Source organism: Trichosurus vulpecula, chromosome 6, assembly GCF_011100635.1.
Source record: "Trichosurus vulpecula isolate mTriVul1 chromosome 6, mTriVul1.pri, whole genome shotgun sequence".
NCBI classification, from domain to species: domain Eukaryota; kingdom Metazoa; phylum Chordata; class Mammalia; order Diprotodontia; family Phalangeridae; genus Trichosurus; species Trichosurus vulpecula.
The window spans coordinates 217,066,520-217,083,625 of NC_050578.1; the positions used below are offsets into that span (position 1 = coordinate 217,066,520).

The following is a 17,106-nucleotide window of genomic DNA, read 5'->3' on the forward strand; positions in this document are numbered from 1 at the left end:
ACATCTGGGCAGATTCTCTTTTGTTGCACTCACCCAGAAGGGGCAGATCCAAGATTGGTGATTTTTCTTCACTCCTATCTCAACTTCTCCTGCCTCTCCCTTTCTGGAGCATGTGTCTGTTTCTGAAACTTACTTCTCTCTCTTTTTTATTTATGTCCCCAGCACCCAGCATAGTGCTGGGTACCTAGTAAATGCTTAAGAAATGGTTGTTAAGTCTTTAAAGCTGGTGTTTCTAAGAGAAATGTGGTTAATCGTTGCATTAGTGACCATTGTCTCGTTATTTAAATATAGCAGAGAAAAAGACAGCATGGGAAAATGGGAGGGGGGGTTGGGGAGAGAGAGAAAGAGAGAGAGAGATAGGGGAGGGAGGGAGGGAGGGAAGAAGGGGGGGAGGGAGAGAGAGGGGGGAGAGAGGGAGGGAAGGAGGGGAAGAGAGAGAGAGAGAGAGAGAGAGAGAGACAGAGACAGAGAGAGGGAGACCGAGAGAGACAGAGAGACTGAGAGATTTCACAACTGCAATATATATTTGCCAGGGCAATTTTACTGGCTGGGAACTCAGAAGTATAGATGAGGGGATTACCGATTCATTTTTATCACTTCTCGAAGCAAAGAGAGTATTATGAGCTCAGTTCAGCAGGTTGAAGTATTTTTTTCCTTAAAAAAAAATGCAAGAGGCACTTATGAAAGATAAAATCCAATTAAAATTACTTTAATAATTGAAGCTTAAAACAAATAATAAAAAGGATATAAAATACAACTCCCCTCCTTCTGTCACCGAGTTAGGAACTGAAACTATTTGCAAGCAGTTGAAGTTCAGGAAAAGACTTCAGACAATCTTCCCTACTGCCTGCTTATCTTTTTATAGTTCGAACTACCAGGTGCATGAAGTGCTGGGACTGAACAGATCCAGGAGCCTGACTGAATTCCCATTACAGAGAGAAATATGGACCCAGATCTTTCTGGGCAATATAAGTCAGTAGTTTGGGGAGGGGAGACTGTGGCTAGGTAGCACTTTGTCCATTTTTCCTTTTCCATCATCTTCCCTTGGCTTGAAAAGAAAACAGAGGTTTTTAACCTGGGGTTTATGAACTTTAAAAAAGTATATTTTTATAACTATATTTCAATATAATTGATTTTCTCTGTAGTCTTACGTATTTCATGAAATAATATAATGATGAATAAGTAAATAATGAAAACATTATTCTGAGAAGGGGTCTATAGTCTTCACCAGGGGTCCTTGATACAAAAAAACCCTCTCTGCATTAGAGGTATAGAGCTGACAGAAGCGCCAGAGAGTAAATCTGAGGGAGAACTTTAAGGGAGTGACTAGTATCTACGTACATAAGGGTGGGGGGCAGCAATTACACATAACATAACCATAATACTGCTAGATAAGTGTATAGTGTATAAGTGTATAATTACTCACCCAGAAATTACACATAACATAACCATAATACTGCTAGATAAGTGTATAGAAAAATAGGTACAAAATAAATCCAATGTAATTTTGGGGGAGAGTGGAGGTCACTCCTCTCCCCCTAAGTGGCTAAGAACAGAAGGTAGGCTTTGTGTAGAAGGTAGTGCTTGGATTGAGTTTTGCTTTGCTTTTAAAGTTTTTATTGTGAACTTAATAATCAACAAATAGTTGAGCTGAGTTTTAAAGAAAACAAGATGTTTTAAGAAGGTGAAGTGAGAAAGAGGTGTATTACAGGAATGAGGGGCATAATATATATATGTACAAACATATGTATAGAGATATACAGACATATCTATATATCTGTATACATATATATACACACATATCTATAGTTGCATACACACAGATATAGATAGTTAGATATACAGGCATAGAATGAGGGAGATAGAATATTATGTGTGAGAAACAGTCTGGCTAGACCACAAAGTGTAGGAAGAGAATAGTGGATAACAAGTCTGGAAAGGTTACCATGTTGTGAATGGCTTAGATAATCCAACTGAGGGGTTTATATTTAATCCTAAAGACAACAGGGAGCCATTGGTATTTATTGAGTAGGGGAATAACATGTTCAGACCTGTGCTTTAGGAAAATCATTTTAGCAGCTGTGTGAGGGATGAATTAGAGCGGGGAGAGAGAGACAGGAGGCAAATAGGCCCTCTAATTAGAAGGTTATGGCAATATTCCAGGTGAGAAGTGATGAAGGGCTGCACTGGCAGGGTGGCAGCGGTCTGAGCAGAGAGAAGGGATCCTATAGGAGAGATATTGTGGAAGTAAAAACAAGATTTGGCAATGGATTAGGTGTGTCGGGTGAGTGAGAGTGAGAAGTCAAGGATGACACAGAGATTATGAGCCTACGTGACTGGGAGAATGGTGGTGCCATCAACAGACATGGGAAAGTTGGGAAGAGGGAGGGTTTTCGGGGAAAGAAAGTGAGGTCTGTTTTGGACCTGTTAAGTTTGAAATGTCTACAGGATATCCAGCTTGAAACATCCAATAGGCAGTTAGAGATTTGTGACTAGAGATGGGAGAGAGACCAGGACTGTAGAAACAGATGGAGGAGTTATCTGCTTAGAGATAAAAGTTAAACATGAGGGAGCTCATGAGGCTACCAAGTGAGAGTACAGGGAAAGGAGAGAAGACCTAAATACAGAGTCCTGGATGGGAAATTGACGATGACCCAGCAAAGACTAAGGAGCGGTCAAACAGGTAAGAGGAGAAGCAAGACAAGAGCACTGTCTTGTGTACCTCAGTTGAATTGGCCTGTAGTGCATAGGCCATCCCCATGCATGCTCAGAGGTGGCACTCCTGGTTCTGTGCCAACTTCCAGCTATGTGTGACTCAAGGCTAAAGTGCCTGATGCTGATAAAGAGATGATGAAGAGTCCCCTTATTGGCTACAGAGCTAGAAGACCTGATAGGAACCTGTCCCCCTCTCTCTCTTCCTTCTCAGTCATGTTAGGTCTGTTTTAAGCTTGTTCCCAGGAGCAAGAGCCAGGTAAAGAGGAGAGAGCCTTGGTGCAGACAGATTAACTGACTAGCCGAGTACCCCATAGCTAGTATTCGAGCTAGGAGTCAAAACCAGATCCCTTAATTTAAAATCTTATCTATTTCTATTGTACTTTCTCAGGTAGCATGCAGACTAGATATCTCATTTTAACTATGGGGTCCCCATTTGTTCTTTCAAGAATAGAAAACTACGGGGCAGGGAGGTAGTGTAGTGGATAGAATACCGTCCCTGGAGTAAGGACACCTGAGCTCAAATCTGACCTCAGATACTTAAGTAGCTGTGTGATCCTGGGCAAGTGACAACCCCAACTGCCTCCCCCCCAAAAATAGAAAACTACTCTTAATTGGTCTACTCATGCCCTCTGCAAGTTCTGGTGTCAAGAGCCCTATAGCTTCTAAAGCAACTTAAGCAATTGGAAGTTTAGAAGTCCTTGACTGCCTCTCTTCCTGAGTCCTTAGGGATAGAACTTAGGAACCAATACAGAGACTGTGGGAGGTACTTTCTCCTTTCTCTATTTAGTTCTTTCATGGGAACTTCACTTCCTCTTTGAAGGGATGCCATGGAAGAAGGATTAGACTCTAAAAGATTTAGCTTGGGGTAGCCTTTATTATTGGTAAGATGTTAACAGATTATGTTCTCTTATGAGGGAATAGCTTCTAAGGCAGAGTTCCTAACATTGTTTGGATCTTCACTCTAGAAACGGGATGCAGTGTATGTGGTGAATGTGCCCTAATAATATGCAAGATGGGGGTTAATTGGTGATCTCACCCTCCCTGGCCCTGGTAATTGCAGGCTTTCCAAGGTGCCTGTTTCCAGTATGGCAGCTCTTGTTTATATCCTGATGTCTATAGCCAGGTACCACTTCTGCAGGGATGAGGATTAGAAGTAAGTTTAGTTGATAGCACAGACAGATCTAGGCTGGGTATGACACTGACATTTAATTTTTGAATTAATTTTGGTGGAAGTTGTATGTGGGCTCTGGAAAAATGTGAATCTCAACCTCAGATCAATAGAGATACCCAGGAACACTCTGACTCATCAAAACATATGTGAAGTAGACAAGGGCTTTGCTGAAATAGGAATAAAAGCAGAAGGCTCACTGGTTTAGGCCATCCTCAAGGCTTATTAAAACTTCAAGAAAATTATTTGTATTATCACTGGGAACTGAAAGGACAAAGAAAGTTGCATTAGAAAAAATGCAACTGGAGATTAATATAGTGTGGGAAAGCAGGAAGAAGTAAAAGGAAATTACTCACTCTACCCCAGATAGGAGTCAGGGCTGGAAACATTCTGTGGAGAGGGATGAGGAAGTATCTCATAGCATTTTCCTGAGAGATTCTTTTGGGTATTACCAAAGTGGGGCAGTGAGGCAAGTTAAGACCTAGGCATATACCTCAAGGAGGTAAAAAGACAGAAAGAAAATTCCCTTGTATACCAAAATATTCAGAGAAGCATTTTTTTTGTGGTAGCAAAGAACTGGAAACAAGGTAGGAAGAACGACTGAACAAAATATAGTATAAAATGAACACAATGGAATGTCACTCTACTAGAAGATAAGAATATAAATTTAGAGAATCATGAAGACGTATTGATACAAAGTACAGTAAGCAGACCCATGAAGGAATACAAAGTAAATAGAAAGAACAATACATGAAACTGAAGCACACATAATTATGATGATGAGTCTTAATCTTGTAGAAAAGTTGAAAAAATGCACCTTCCTTTCTTTGTGAAGGTGGGGGACAATGTGTGTGGACTACTGCATATGCTGTCAACCATTGTTTTTTTTTTTTTTTCTTTCTTTTGGCCATCTTTGTTTCAAAGCATGGCTTCCTGGATGGAAGGGCAGGGAAGGATATATTGGGAAATGAATGTAAAGTTATGACAAAAAAGCATTGATTAAAAATAAAGAAATATAGCCTAAAGAATGTGATGAATAAATCCCTACTTACAGGTAGTTTCTGAAAGTGTTTAAAGGAGAATTAATACTAGCTCCCAGGCATGTAGCCTGGGAAGTCGAAATCTAAAAAGAATGTTTTTCTGAAGAAACAGAATCCTGAGGCATGAAGTGGGGCTGTGGGCAGTTTTGGGTTGGAGTGAGGTTACGGAGGCAGAGCTTTAGGGATCAGATGTTTTGGGCCGGAGTCATGAAGGCGGAATGTCAGTGATTGAAGGGATGGATGGCAGAGGGGTTTTTGGCTGGCACTCTAGCTATGCAGACAGTGGTGGCACTGAAGCAACTGAAGGTGGGTAGAGCTGGCTCTCATGAACTGTGCCAAAAGCCTACCCTCTCTCAGTGACAGCTGAAGAGGCAAGTTGCTGCCTGGAGTTGTTCTAGGAGAAGCTCAAGAAACCCCTCCTTCCTGAGGCACAGAACTACATCGAGGAAGAGATCAAGCAGCAACTTGAAGTAGTCTTCCCTCCACTGTCTTTGGAGCCTGAGTTTCCTTTCCCTCTGGTGATTTGTCACCTTTTCTCCACTGGTGCAGAAGACTGAGGGAAGCAGGGGTTATTGTTTTATAAGAGGTTAAGCGTGATTTTATTGCATGGGTTTTTCTGTTATGTTTTGTTAGTATGATTCAGTCAAATGATTCATTATTTGAGGCATAGTGATTCGTCCGGTCAGTGAATTGAATCTGCTGTGGATGGGAGCTTGGGCTGAGAATGTTTTCTTTCTCTCACAATGAAGCTGAGCATAGTATGGCAGCATGGGGCCCTTGTTACAAACTAAAAAGCAAAAACCCCAGCCTTAACACTGTGGGCACCAAGGGTAATGCTCCTAATGTTCTACCCAGATTTATCGGCTGGGTCTTGGCTTAACCCCTTAGGCTTCACACTTTCACATTCATCACACACTTTGGCTAAGCTCACAGAGACTGGCCTGATCCAGGATGTATTAGCACCATTCCTATGACCACAAACTATTCTAGTAAAATTCTTGGTACTTTCCCTTCATTTATCTGTTCCCTCCATCATGTGCTGTGGGAGTGTCCCAGAGGGATCATCTGCTGAACACTCTGGAAGGTACCATCTGTAATCTCTTCAACTACTATGCCCTTTTCTCTCTACTGTACTGACAGTCATCTGGTCTTGTGTTACAAGTAGTAATTCCTGGATTTGGGTTCAGGCCAATGTACCTCTACCAACTATCTGTGCCCAAAGCTCTGGCCCCAAACTTCTTTGAAGCAGCTGAAACCCCAATTCAAGGTCACGTTAGAGAGAGCTACCAAGACCTGTATGAAGTATGGAGCCAGCATCTTCCCTCCATAGAGGTGAAGTGTGAGGGATGGAGAGAAGAGAGATTAAGTGCTTTCTCTTCAGGTTCTTCAGTCTCCTGGAAGCCAGGTTCCTCTGGCTTCCAACTCTGAGAGTAAAGATGTATGATGTGACATTCTCTCTTCAGGCCATAAAGGGAGAAAAGAGCTCTGGGAAGAAGCTACCATGAGAGGAGCTGGCAATCTCCATAATGTCCCTAGAGATCTTGGGGAATTTTTCCTCTGGGTGAGATTTCAGATTCTCTCTCTTGATTGAGCTGAGATACCACCTTCCCAATGGGAGAGCTTCTTTACTCTGTATTGTTTTGTATATATATTCCTATGTGTACTTTCTACAATTTGTTTTGCTATTGACTTGGATAAATTATTCTCTCCCCCCCCCATTTGCTATATTTATTATGGAACTGGTATTTGGTGGGAAGTCAAGCCTTAGATATAAAACTTGGGGTCCTCCTTTCTCCATTAACAAATAGTGACCACAAGTTTAGCTTAAATCTGAAAACTACAACCCTTAGGCTAATAATATTTAAGGGAGCCGATAGGTATAATTCTAGCCTGGTACCTCTCCTTCTGAGGAGAGCAGAGTTAAACCCCTGCTTCCTCTACTGGTAGGAATTAGACTCTCTCTTGGTGAAGGTGGGATGGGGTGGGGTGGGAGAGAAGATGCTAGAGATGTTTATTATTGCCTCCCTGTGATTCATCCATAAATCCATATGCTACATGTCAGGGACAGCTTTTGTTACGGGAGCACTGAGACCTGTCATCAAGGTTTTCAGCTGGTCAGAAATGTTTTGTATGGTAGAGATAAACTCTCAGAGTATGTGGCTATAGAAATGGGATGGCATTATGCCTCTGTCAATGCCGATAGGTTTGCTTCCTATAGGGTAAAAGGGCTCATTTCCCCTCTTTCAACATTCCCCCTTGGGAGAAGGGAAGATACGCCTTATTAGTTTACAAGAAAATAAGGCTATGGGGTGGTGGCGGTGGTGAAGGGGAAGGAAATAAGCATGTATTAATCTACTGTGTGCATGACACTGTGCTAATTAAGCCTGTTACGTATATCTCATCTGATACTTAAAATAATCCTGGGACACAGATGCAATTATTATCTCCACTTCGTAGTTGAGGAAATCGAGACAAACAGAAGGGGTTAAGTGACTTGTCCAGGATCATCCGGCTAGTAATTGTTTAAGGCCAAGTTTGAACTAAGGTCTTCCTGATTCCAGGCCCAGTGCTCTGACCACTCACTCTACTGCCTAAAGCAAGGAAGGCAGGAACTGCTTTTGGGAGGGTTCCACTCAATGAGCCAATGCATAAAATAGAGAGAACCAGGGTTATACTGTGGGTGTTTTGAAAACTAGTCCTCCATGGGCTGTAGAATGTTGAAGGAGGGAGAAGACAGACACTGAATATCTTTTCCTGTTTCTTGGTGGATACGCTGACCCTCTTTTGAATGTATTCTACAAGAAGTCTTCTTTGCTGGGTCTTACTGTTTACCAGTCCAAGATTTTGGTCTGAAAGAACATCATTGGATGATCATTAGATGAAGGTAACTATGTCACACAGATATGGCCTTGCTCCCTCAGTTGGTGAAATCACAGAAAATAAAAGGCAGATAAGAGATAAGGTATTAGTTTGCTAATGGGATGCAAACACGTCTACCCCCCAACCCTCACGGTGAAAAAAAAAAAAAGTCTGATTAAATTAGGTGGGGGGAGGGACTTCAAACCAGGCCTACCTAGCTCCTGACTCCTGTCTCAGCTTAATCTGCCTTGTCGTGGTAGTAATGCTTCCACTCCTGGGGCCTCCTCCCTGGAGCTTCCTTTGAGGAAATAGCTATTGGAGGCCTGCTCACTTTAAACCAGGGTTGGCTCATGATGCCTTAGACTATTTCATCTTGCCCCCATGAGGGTATTACCCCCTAACTCCCATCTGCAGCTACCTTTTTTGTGTTGTTTCTCCTCATTAGGACATAAGCTACTCAAAGGCAGGGACTACTGTTTGTCTTTTTGCTTGTATTTCTATTCCTAGTGCTTGGCTGTGCCTAGCACAGAGTAAGCGTTTAATAATTGCTCAATTTCCCATCTCTTTCTCTCTGTATCTTGGCCCTGGCTGGTTGAAGACTAACCAGACTCGTGGTGGCTTTTAAAAAACTTAGCCCTGCCAGTCCTGGAGGAAGCAGGCAGTTCCAAGGAGTAGGGATATTAGAGGTAGGGAACAGCTTGGTAGGGTGGGACCCTTGTGCCTCTACTAGAGGTCAGCAGGGCACGTTATTAATCATTTACCCAGGAATGCTGTGCAGAGGGCTGAGGAAATCCATCTGAACTTTATAGAGTTCTAGGTCACCCCAGTGAGGCATCGTGAGCTGTCTGCTGCACTGCTCCCCATTGTCCACTACTACCCCCACTGCAGTGTTTTCCGCCTCGCCCTGGGTACTTCCTCTGTCTTGCATGGTCTCTCCCTATGCTGCACAATGCTTGTTTTTATCATTCACACAGTTCCACTGTAAGATCCCCAACCCTTAATTTTATATAAGCAAAGTAAAATTCAATGTCTTTTGAGCTAAACGGTAGTTAAAATGTTTGGTCTGAGGATGCTGGAAATGAGCTCTTTCAGGTTATGTAAAGATAATGTGAAAAAGTCAGAGCTGGTCAAGTTCTAAGTTCTTGGAAGAAAAATTGTTATCTTGCTACCAAGAAATAGTAAGTAATAAAGCTTAAGGATGTTACCATTGAAATTAGTTTTATTTATCAACAAAGTTTGATATGACACAAAGGACAAAAGAATTTTTAAGATGGTGAATTATGATATGAAATTACACACTGTCTTCTTTACAGAGACTTTAGAAAAACCTAAGGATTATCAAAGCGCTAAGGGCTTTCATTTCAGAAACTTCACAGTTACATATGACAGGAAGAAAGACAGCCTGCACACAATGTGAGCCTATTACATGTATGGATGTTGCTTTCCCAACTGCTGAACATCGATTCTGTGGAATGTTTGGATCTAACTTTGCAGGTCCTACAAACTTCACACTAAGAGTGATGCTGCTGGACACTTGCTCTGTCAGAGAGCAGGTGTTAGGCTGTGGGGTACTGCTGCATACTTTGGGAAGCACTCGGGGGAGGTACTCAACATGCTGCTAGAAAGGGGAAGGAGAATTCAGGCAGGTCTACAGCTGTACCGTGTCTTTCACCTAGAAGGGAGTTGAGCTAGAAATGGCTGGTCCATGTAACCTCCTGCAACTGCTCCCACAAGGGGTTCTTCCATCAGTAGGCCCACCATTCCATTTCATCCTAGCAGGAGAAGCACTAGCTTAAACAGCCACTAAGGAAAACTTTTGATCTTCCCCACAAATGCCAATGTCTGAGTCTTACAAAGAGCAAAAGCACGGCTCTGGGGAGATGACCCAGAGGAACAAGACCACGAAGAAAGAGCTAACAATATACGACTGACTTTTGGGCAGATTGTTGTTCTTCCTCCTTCCAAAGAGCCCAAGTCTCGTGTGGCCAGCCTTCAGCGGAGGGCTGGGTCATGAAAGGATTTCAGCCGCGCACAGTCTTGTCTCCTCATCTTGTAACAGGGTCTCCTCGGGTCTGCTCAGAGTGATCACTGACCTTAAGATGGCCAGTGCAATTCGGACAAGTATGCGCAGGAGGAGGAAAGCAAAAGGAACGATGATCTGCATGAGGTGGAAGATGGTTGTACTGAATTCACTTAAGAAGCAGGTAGAAGAGAAGGCCACGAGGCTGACACAGGGGTAGAGGGCAAGTTTGGCAAACATGAAGGCATGTTCCTTCCCCCCATACCTGGCAAACGGGTGCAGGGTCTCCTGTTCATTCAATAAAGCTGTGCTCCAGATAGCAAACTGGAAGATGCTGGCAAAAAATGTGATGACGCAACTGACACGGATGCTCTCTATTTCACTGTGGGACTGCTCGGCAAACTCTGTGGTCTGCTGATAGGCAAGTGGGAGCCCACCAATGAAGGCCAAGGAAAATGTGTTCAGCAGGCCCATGAACTGGGTTGTCTTTCTCACATGAAGGAAGAGGGAGTGGTGGACAAACCACAGGAGACCAATTGTTACAAAGGAGCCAAAATAAGCCAGGAAGTTTGGTCCATATTCTCTCAGTGCTTCAACAAGGTTGCCATGAAATTTTTCTTTAACTTCTTTGGCATCAGGAACATTGTCCTCACTGTTGACATGTAAAAATAAAACGGTCATTTTCTATAAAAGAGCCTCTTAAAATTGGCCTAGCGGCAGCCTGAAAAATAACAAAATCCAAAGCCTCAAAGTGGACTGTTAAGGATCTAGGATTGCTATGACACAGATAAGTTTAGCCTCTTTTCTCTACTTTGTTCTGATCACTGACATCACTGGCCTATGGTCCCATCTGCATCTAAACGCTTCCCCAGCCCTGCTCTCACTAGGTAGTCTGGCTCTTTGTTTGCTAGCCACCAGTGACCTTCTTTCTACCCTCCACAGTCAGTGTCCTTGATACACTGAATGTGAAAATGGCTACCTGCCTTATTAGTGATCCCAAGTTAGATTTTAAACCAAACCATATATTTCTATGTGCTTGCCAGGGACCCGAAGCCCATCTCACTGCAAGCCCTCTGCTTCAAAGTCTCCTTTTCTAAGCCAGAACTCTGCCACATTTCATTGCTTATCTTAGGAAGATGCCCACTCTGTCCAGAAGACTAGTGGGTGAAGATTGCCAAGCTGGGCAGAGGGCTGGACTAGATGAGCTCTGAAGGTCCTGTTTCCTCTGAGATACTGTGAGCCTCCTTTTATTCAACAATCCTGGCTTTCCCAAGGGCGTATCAAGAAACTCAAGATGAACGGATTCATTAGTGATGTTTGTTTAGCTGAGGTTTAATGATAGGCCATCAGTAATTACTGATCTATGCAGTCTGTCTGGGTTTCACAAGAATGTTTATGTTTTACCAGTTTTGTTTCTTATATTTGGATACCAAGATCACTGATATTATCCTGTGCTCAAGTTATAACTAAAGTGTAGGGTTAATTCCAAACCATGTGATCAGGGCAACCAAGGCCCCCATGTTATCTTTCCTTAGGACCCCACTACCATGTATAAAAATAAAAACATCATGCTGTATTTATAGAAGTTTAAGAGTTCTGTCAGGCAGGACAGAGCCTTACCAAATGTCCAGGATGAGGAGGGTTGCTACGATGGCATATACACCGTCACTGAAGGCCTCTACTCGCTCCTTACTTAGGGGTTCGTGGATGTTAAAAGTAAAAAACTCTAAGCTCTGAGGCTGCTCTTCTGGTTTGGTACCTGTCAGTGGACAAAGCAGAAGGCTAAGTGATAGGCATCAGTCCAAGCTGAGCATGGGGCCTGTGCGCCCCCACCCCGGTGGATCACCTCTCAGGAAAACAGGCTCTTTCCCACCTCACCCCACCCCAGACTGTGCTGTGTAGTTCCTCGCCTGTCTGCCTTCCAGTGTTCAGATGTGGAATAGATCCTGGGGCTCAGGTTACTCTTAGCTCATGAGCAGAAATAACTTCCTTTAATACAGCGTTTTAAGGCTGACAACGTGCTTTTCTCACAACGATCCTGTGGGGCATGTAGTAAAGTACTATTATTCCTGTTTTACAAGGGAAGAGGTTTAGGCTCAGAGAGGATAGTTTACTAGCTGATGGTTGTGCTAAAATTTGAAACAAGCTCTGTCTTTGTCCAGTGCTCTTTTTTTGCTACACTATCTCATTAAGGCTTTACCTTTTGAAAAATTGATAGGTGCCCTCCATGCTCTGACTTAAGAAGCAGAAAAATCAGATGTGTGGTAGCAGTTAAATGAGCTGGATCTTGGCACGGCTATATACAGTGGTGTGCTGGGAAAAGTTTAACAATCAGCTCCTGTAGGCTTGATATACTTTTAAATCTAATCTGCATTATTAACATTTTCTCCATGACTTTTAAGTCTGTACTATCAAGGAACAAGAAACCAACTCTCAATTTGTGGCATGATTTCCAAAGTGTAAACTTGTATACTCGCACTGAAAATTTAACCATATGCTCTTTTGAGACCAGTCTGAGCACACCCCTGGCTGTCCTCAGCATGTACTTGTTAAGTGACTGACGGCACCTTTTCACAAACGATGTCAAAGGGTGTCCTACTCCTCTCAGTGTGTCTGTTTAGGATACATCTCAATAATGGTGAAGTACTGGGCCTAGAGAGAAAGTCTGAAAGCTCTCAGATGAGGCCCTCGTGACTCCGTGTTTTCCATTTGGGATATTGAGCTGTGCTTGTTAAACTGGCACAAAGTTCCCTCAGTGGCAGTTTAATAACACTCAGTTCCAAAGAGTCAGGAACAATCTTCATCATATCAGAATCCATAACAATCTCTTTGTGAATCTTGTGCCTCAGAATGGTTAGAACCTTCAGAAGAACTCAGTACCAACCCACCTGTTTTCAAACTGCCACAGAGGGCAGAAGGGATGAGTAACATTTCACAGAGACTTGACATGTACAGTATTTTATAACATCAAATTATTAAAGAAATGTGAATTATTACATAAAGAGGAGACGAGTGAGGCACAGAGAAGTTAGGTCATGCCATAAGTCATTAGTTGACCCAGGTTTCACACCCACGAGCTCAGGTCTCAGCACGGGGTTCTTCTGGAGCCAGCACAGTATGGGGCATACGTTACACTGTGGGAGAAAAGACCTGGGTTTTTAATCTGTGCTCACAAAGTTGTGGTAAGGAGCAAAGTAGATGAGGAATGGGAAGCACCTGGAATGGCACAAGCGTGACACAAATGTAGAAGTGGGGCAACGGCGGTACCAGGAGAAGAGCAATACCTATGTAGTAAGAAGACCTGGGTTTGAGTACCAGCTCCGCTACAGTCGGAAACAGTTTCCTGATCTATACAATGGGGATGATAATCCCTGCCTCCCTCCTCTCCAGTGCTGCTCAGATAGTCTAATGAAACAACTTGTAGAAAGCACTTTGTAAACTGCACAGCGCCACATGCACATCATTGCTATTATTAACATCATTATCATTACTTACACAGGAGCACCTTGCCTAGTCAGAAACAAGGGCTTGGCTGCATAGAGCACGCAGAGGCAGGGGTTACCTACCGTCATTATAACTGGTGTCTGTTACGCTTAAACACGGGTTACCTACCGACGAGTTTGTCTCTGCACCACGCGATGAATCTATTGATGTAGGGGAGGAAGATGACAAGGCCAAGAAGAAGGTAAGACTGGAGGAGCAAATACAAGACATTAGCTCATGTTTTCATTTCTGATAGCTTTAACATAGTATTTGTGCCTTAATTCAAACAAGTTACACAATCCCCATTAGCCAAACATAGACAATATTTAAAGTACAGAATTTAAAGCACTCAATGAATCAATCAGTGTAAAGTATAAACACGTTTTATCTAGAGATTGTTTGGGTAGGATCCAAGTGAGTACAGATTCTAGAAGAATCATGCTACTCAGATTCATTCCTCAGTTGCTCTGATGGGTAAAACGTGGGCCGAGCTTGAGGGGATCCTCCATATTTTTCATAGTATAGGAGTTCCTAGCACCATGGAAGGTCAGAGCTGGAGGGGGCCTTAGAGAACATCAGGTCCAAGTCCCTTTTTTTAAACTGATGTGGAAACAGAGGCCTAGAGAGAAATTTGCCATGTAACTAGTCAGTGGCAGAGCTCGGACTAGAACCTAGGCTTCCCATTCTTTAACATCAGTGTTCTTTCTACTGCATTGTGCTGCTATCTTTATTTAATTTGTCTTTGGAGGAAAGTGCCCCTCTATGTTACAAGCTATCTACCCACACTGATCTGGTGAAGAATTGTGGAGGCCTGAGGCCATGGTATCACACTCTCTTTCTCATCGTTGGGTAAGGCATCATTGAGCAATGGAAAGAATACTAGTGTTAGGAAACCTGTCTCTTGGTGTCATTGAGTAAGAAAATGGATAAATATTTGTACATTCTTAATCTACTGCAAACAGAAACCAGGATCTTATTCGGAGTGGAAATATTCTAATGGAATATCTTGGAGAAGTTTTAAACATATGACTGAAAAAAATATTTTTGCTTGTCTTAAAAAGAGAAGGAAGATCTTATTGAGTTCTAGTCCTCAACAAGTTCTAGGGATCGATAATTGGCTTTGCCACTAACTTACTGAGTGACACTGAGAGTCACTTGCCCTTTCTAGGCCTCTAGGCCACCTCTGTCAAAAGAAGGTTGGCCTCTAAAGTCTCTCTCTTCAATTTCTGACAGACTATGGTTCTATTCAATAAAAGTTTGCTAAATGTCTATGTTCAAAACACTGCTGGGCAGGTGGGATGCAAAAGCACAAATTAAATAGTTGCTGCTCTCAAAAAGCTTACATTCTACCAGGGAGAGAGGTTACTAACAACTGCTGAAAGTGTTAGGGAGATGGAGAAAGGCTTTGCATGGGAACTGGGTTTTGAATTGAACCTTGAAGGAAACTAGAGATTTAAGGAAGTGGAGATGAGGAAGTAGGGCAATTCAGGCACAGGAAAAAGCCTGTTTGTTGCAAAGGAAAAGAAATGGATGGTGGAATGTTCAGGGAACAGCTGAAAGAGCAGTCTGATGAGTGCACTTCAAATGTGGAAAGGTGGAGAGAAGACAGAATGAACAAGACTTGGTAAATGACTAGTTGAAGGAGGTAAGGGAAAAGAAGTCAAAAAAGACTCAGCTTGTGAACCTATTTAAATAGAAAGATGGCAGTACTCTCAAAAGAAATAAGCAATTATGGAAATGGGGTGGGTAGGGGGGAAAGATAAGGAGTCTGGTTTTGAATATCTTCGGTTTGAGATGCTGGTCTAGGGAAGAGTAAGGCAGAAAGGAAATTTAGGAGCAATTAGGGTTTGATATGTAGAAATTATGAAATTTCAGAGCTAGAAGGGACCTCAGAGGCTGCCTAGTTCAAAGCATACTTGAAACAGAATTCTCTCTACAACATATGCAACAAGGGATAATTTGGCATTTGCCTGAAGACATCTCATGAAGGTTAACACAATTACTCCTGGGGAAACTCATCCTACTTTTAGACAGCTCTTGTTGTTAGGAGGTCTTCCTTCATGGTCACCAAGCCTAGTTTTACCTCTTTGCCACTTCTATCTACTTGATCTTAATTATGTCCTCTATAACTAAGCAGAATAATTCTGTTCTCTATTCTATAAGTCAGCCTTTCATATACTTAAAGACAGAAATCCCCCCAAGTCTGATCTCCAGGCTCTGCATCTGATCCACTTCATCATCTACACTGTTTCTTTGGACAGAATGTTTACACTATCTTGCTTCTCTTAAAATGCTGCCTGATATCGCATCAGTGTTCATGGCTGCCCTCTGACACTCCTAAAAGCCCCCAAAATCTTTCCAGATGAATTACCTAGTTACTCTTCATCACCTTATATTTAAGAAGTTGATTTTTAAAACTCAACCACAAGATGTATTTATTACTAGAGCAAGGTAGAAAAATTCTAGATTCAGATTTTCTTTATGGATGGGGAAAATGCAAATCATACTGGAGGTTTTGGGGAAAGCCCTCAAAGTCCTATCTGGTCTGTCTCAGTGGGCTCTCAAATAATACATGGTTTGTGTTTTGGGGGTTCATCTAGGATCTTTGATATTTGGGGGCCTAGATTTTCTGCACTAGTCTTGGCTGAGTTATGACAGCATTCATGTGAGTAACTATACAGGTTAGAATCCAGTAGGCATAAAACTACATATATTCTATGTTTGAAAATTAATAGCCCTAATATGTAAATATGTTTTGCATGATTTTACAGGTATAACTGGTATCACATTTCTTGCTTTCTCAATGGGTAGGGGAGAGGTAGGAGGGAGGGAGAGAATTCAGAATTTAAAATATAAAAAAGAATAAATACATAATAAATTCTAAAAAAGAAAATGTTAAAAAATTAATAGCCATTATCACTGCTTAGTTATTGGAGGGCTGAATAGTAATAGTATAATATGAATCTGTGTATGACCATTGTATTTAGTATAATTTGCATGTAACTCTGCTATCTATAGGTGGTGGGTGATGTATAAAAGATGAACCTGTAGGCATGATGTGTTCCTACAGACTGTTCACTGATACCAGAGGGACCTGTCACAACCTCTACAAAGTCCGATTCTCCTATTTCTCACCGTGTTGTATGGAGGTGGCCCTGGGTTCCACACAGGAGAACGCATGCTCTAGAAGAGCTTCTACCAAGCTTTGTAAGGATCAGTCTAGCTAATTGTAGAAAGGCTCATCCTCAACAGACTGGCCTGTTGAAATGGTTGCCTTGGCAACCCATAAAACAGAAAAATATCTTGTGTGGTTCCCTTTGGCTTCTGCAGGGATGGTAGCTGGAAAAGAAAGCACAGTGTGCTAAGAATCACACCCCATTTGACCTTCTAAAACACTGACTTCACTGATGGTCCTCTCTATGTGAAGTTCTTGTCCAGTGACCTACGAGTAGACATTTTACTAAGGGAAATGAATTGTATTAATCTCGATATTCTTGTCACTGATGGAATCAGACCACAAAAAGAAGTTGTAGCTAAATAGAGAAAGGGCTCACCGTTTCTTTTTGGAGACACAAATAAAGGATTTGCCAGAATGGGTTTAATCATGTGCCAAAATGTGGCAGGAAGTATCACTGATGGAGATATTTCCATATTTGCATTGTATCCTGTGTGTGTTGCAGTGCTCATGAAAAGCAAGTGTAAAAATGTCACGGATATACTTGTAGCTTATGAACCAACATCTGTTTCAGAAGATGAGGAAGTAGAGAAATTCTATGAAGAAATCAATGCAATCTTTCAAATTAAATCAATGCATACTTTGA

At 42.2% G+C, this 17,106-nt stretch overlaps 1 protein-coding gene across 2 annotated transcripts in view; it reads right to left on the reverse strand.

The window, feature by feature from the left end:
- Window positions 1-8,983: 8,983 nt before the first annotated feature.
- Window positions 8,984-17,106, reverse strand: part of TMEM175 (transmembrane protein 175) — a 29,754-nt gene continuing 21,631 nt past the window's right edge. For both annotated transcript variants that reach the window (XM_036764062.1, XM_036764063.1), the window contains 3 exons: window positions 13,415-13,493; window positions 11,423-11,561; window positions 8,984-10,454 (listed from right to left, as the gene is read on the reverse strand). In XM_036764062.1, the coding sequence (XP_036619957.1) occupies window positions 9,791-10,454; window positions 11,423-11,561; window positions 13,415-13,493 (882 nt within the window). In that variant the 3' untranslated portion in view covers window positions 8,984-9,790. The remainder of the gene's footprint in view (window positions 10,455-11,422; window positions 11,562-13,414; window positions 13,494-17,106) is intronic.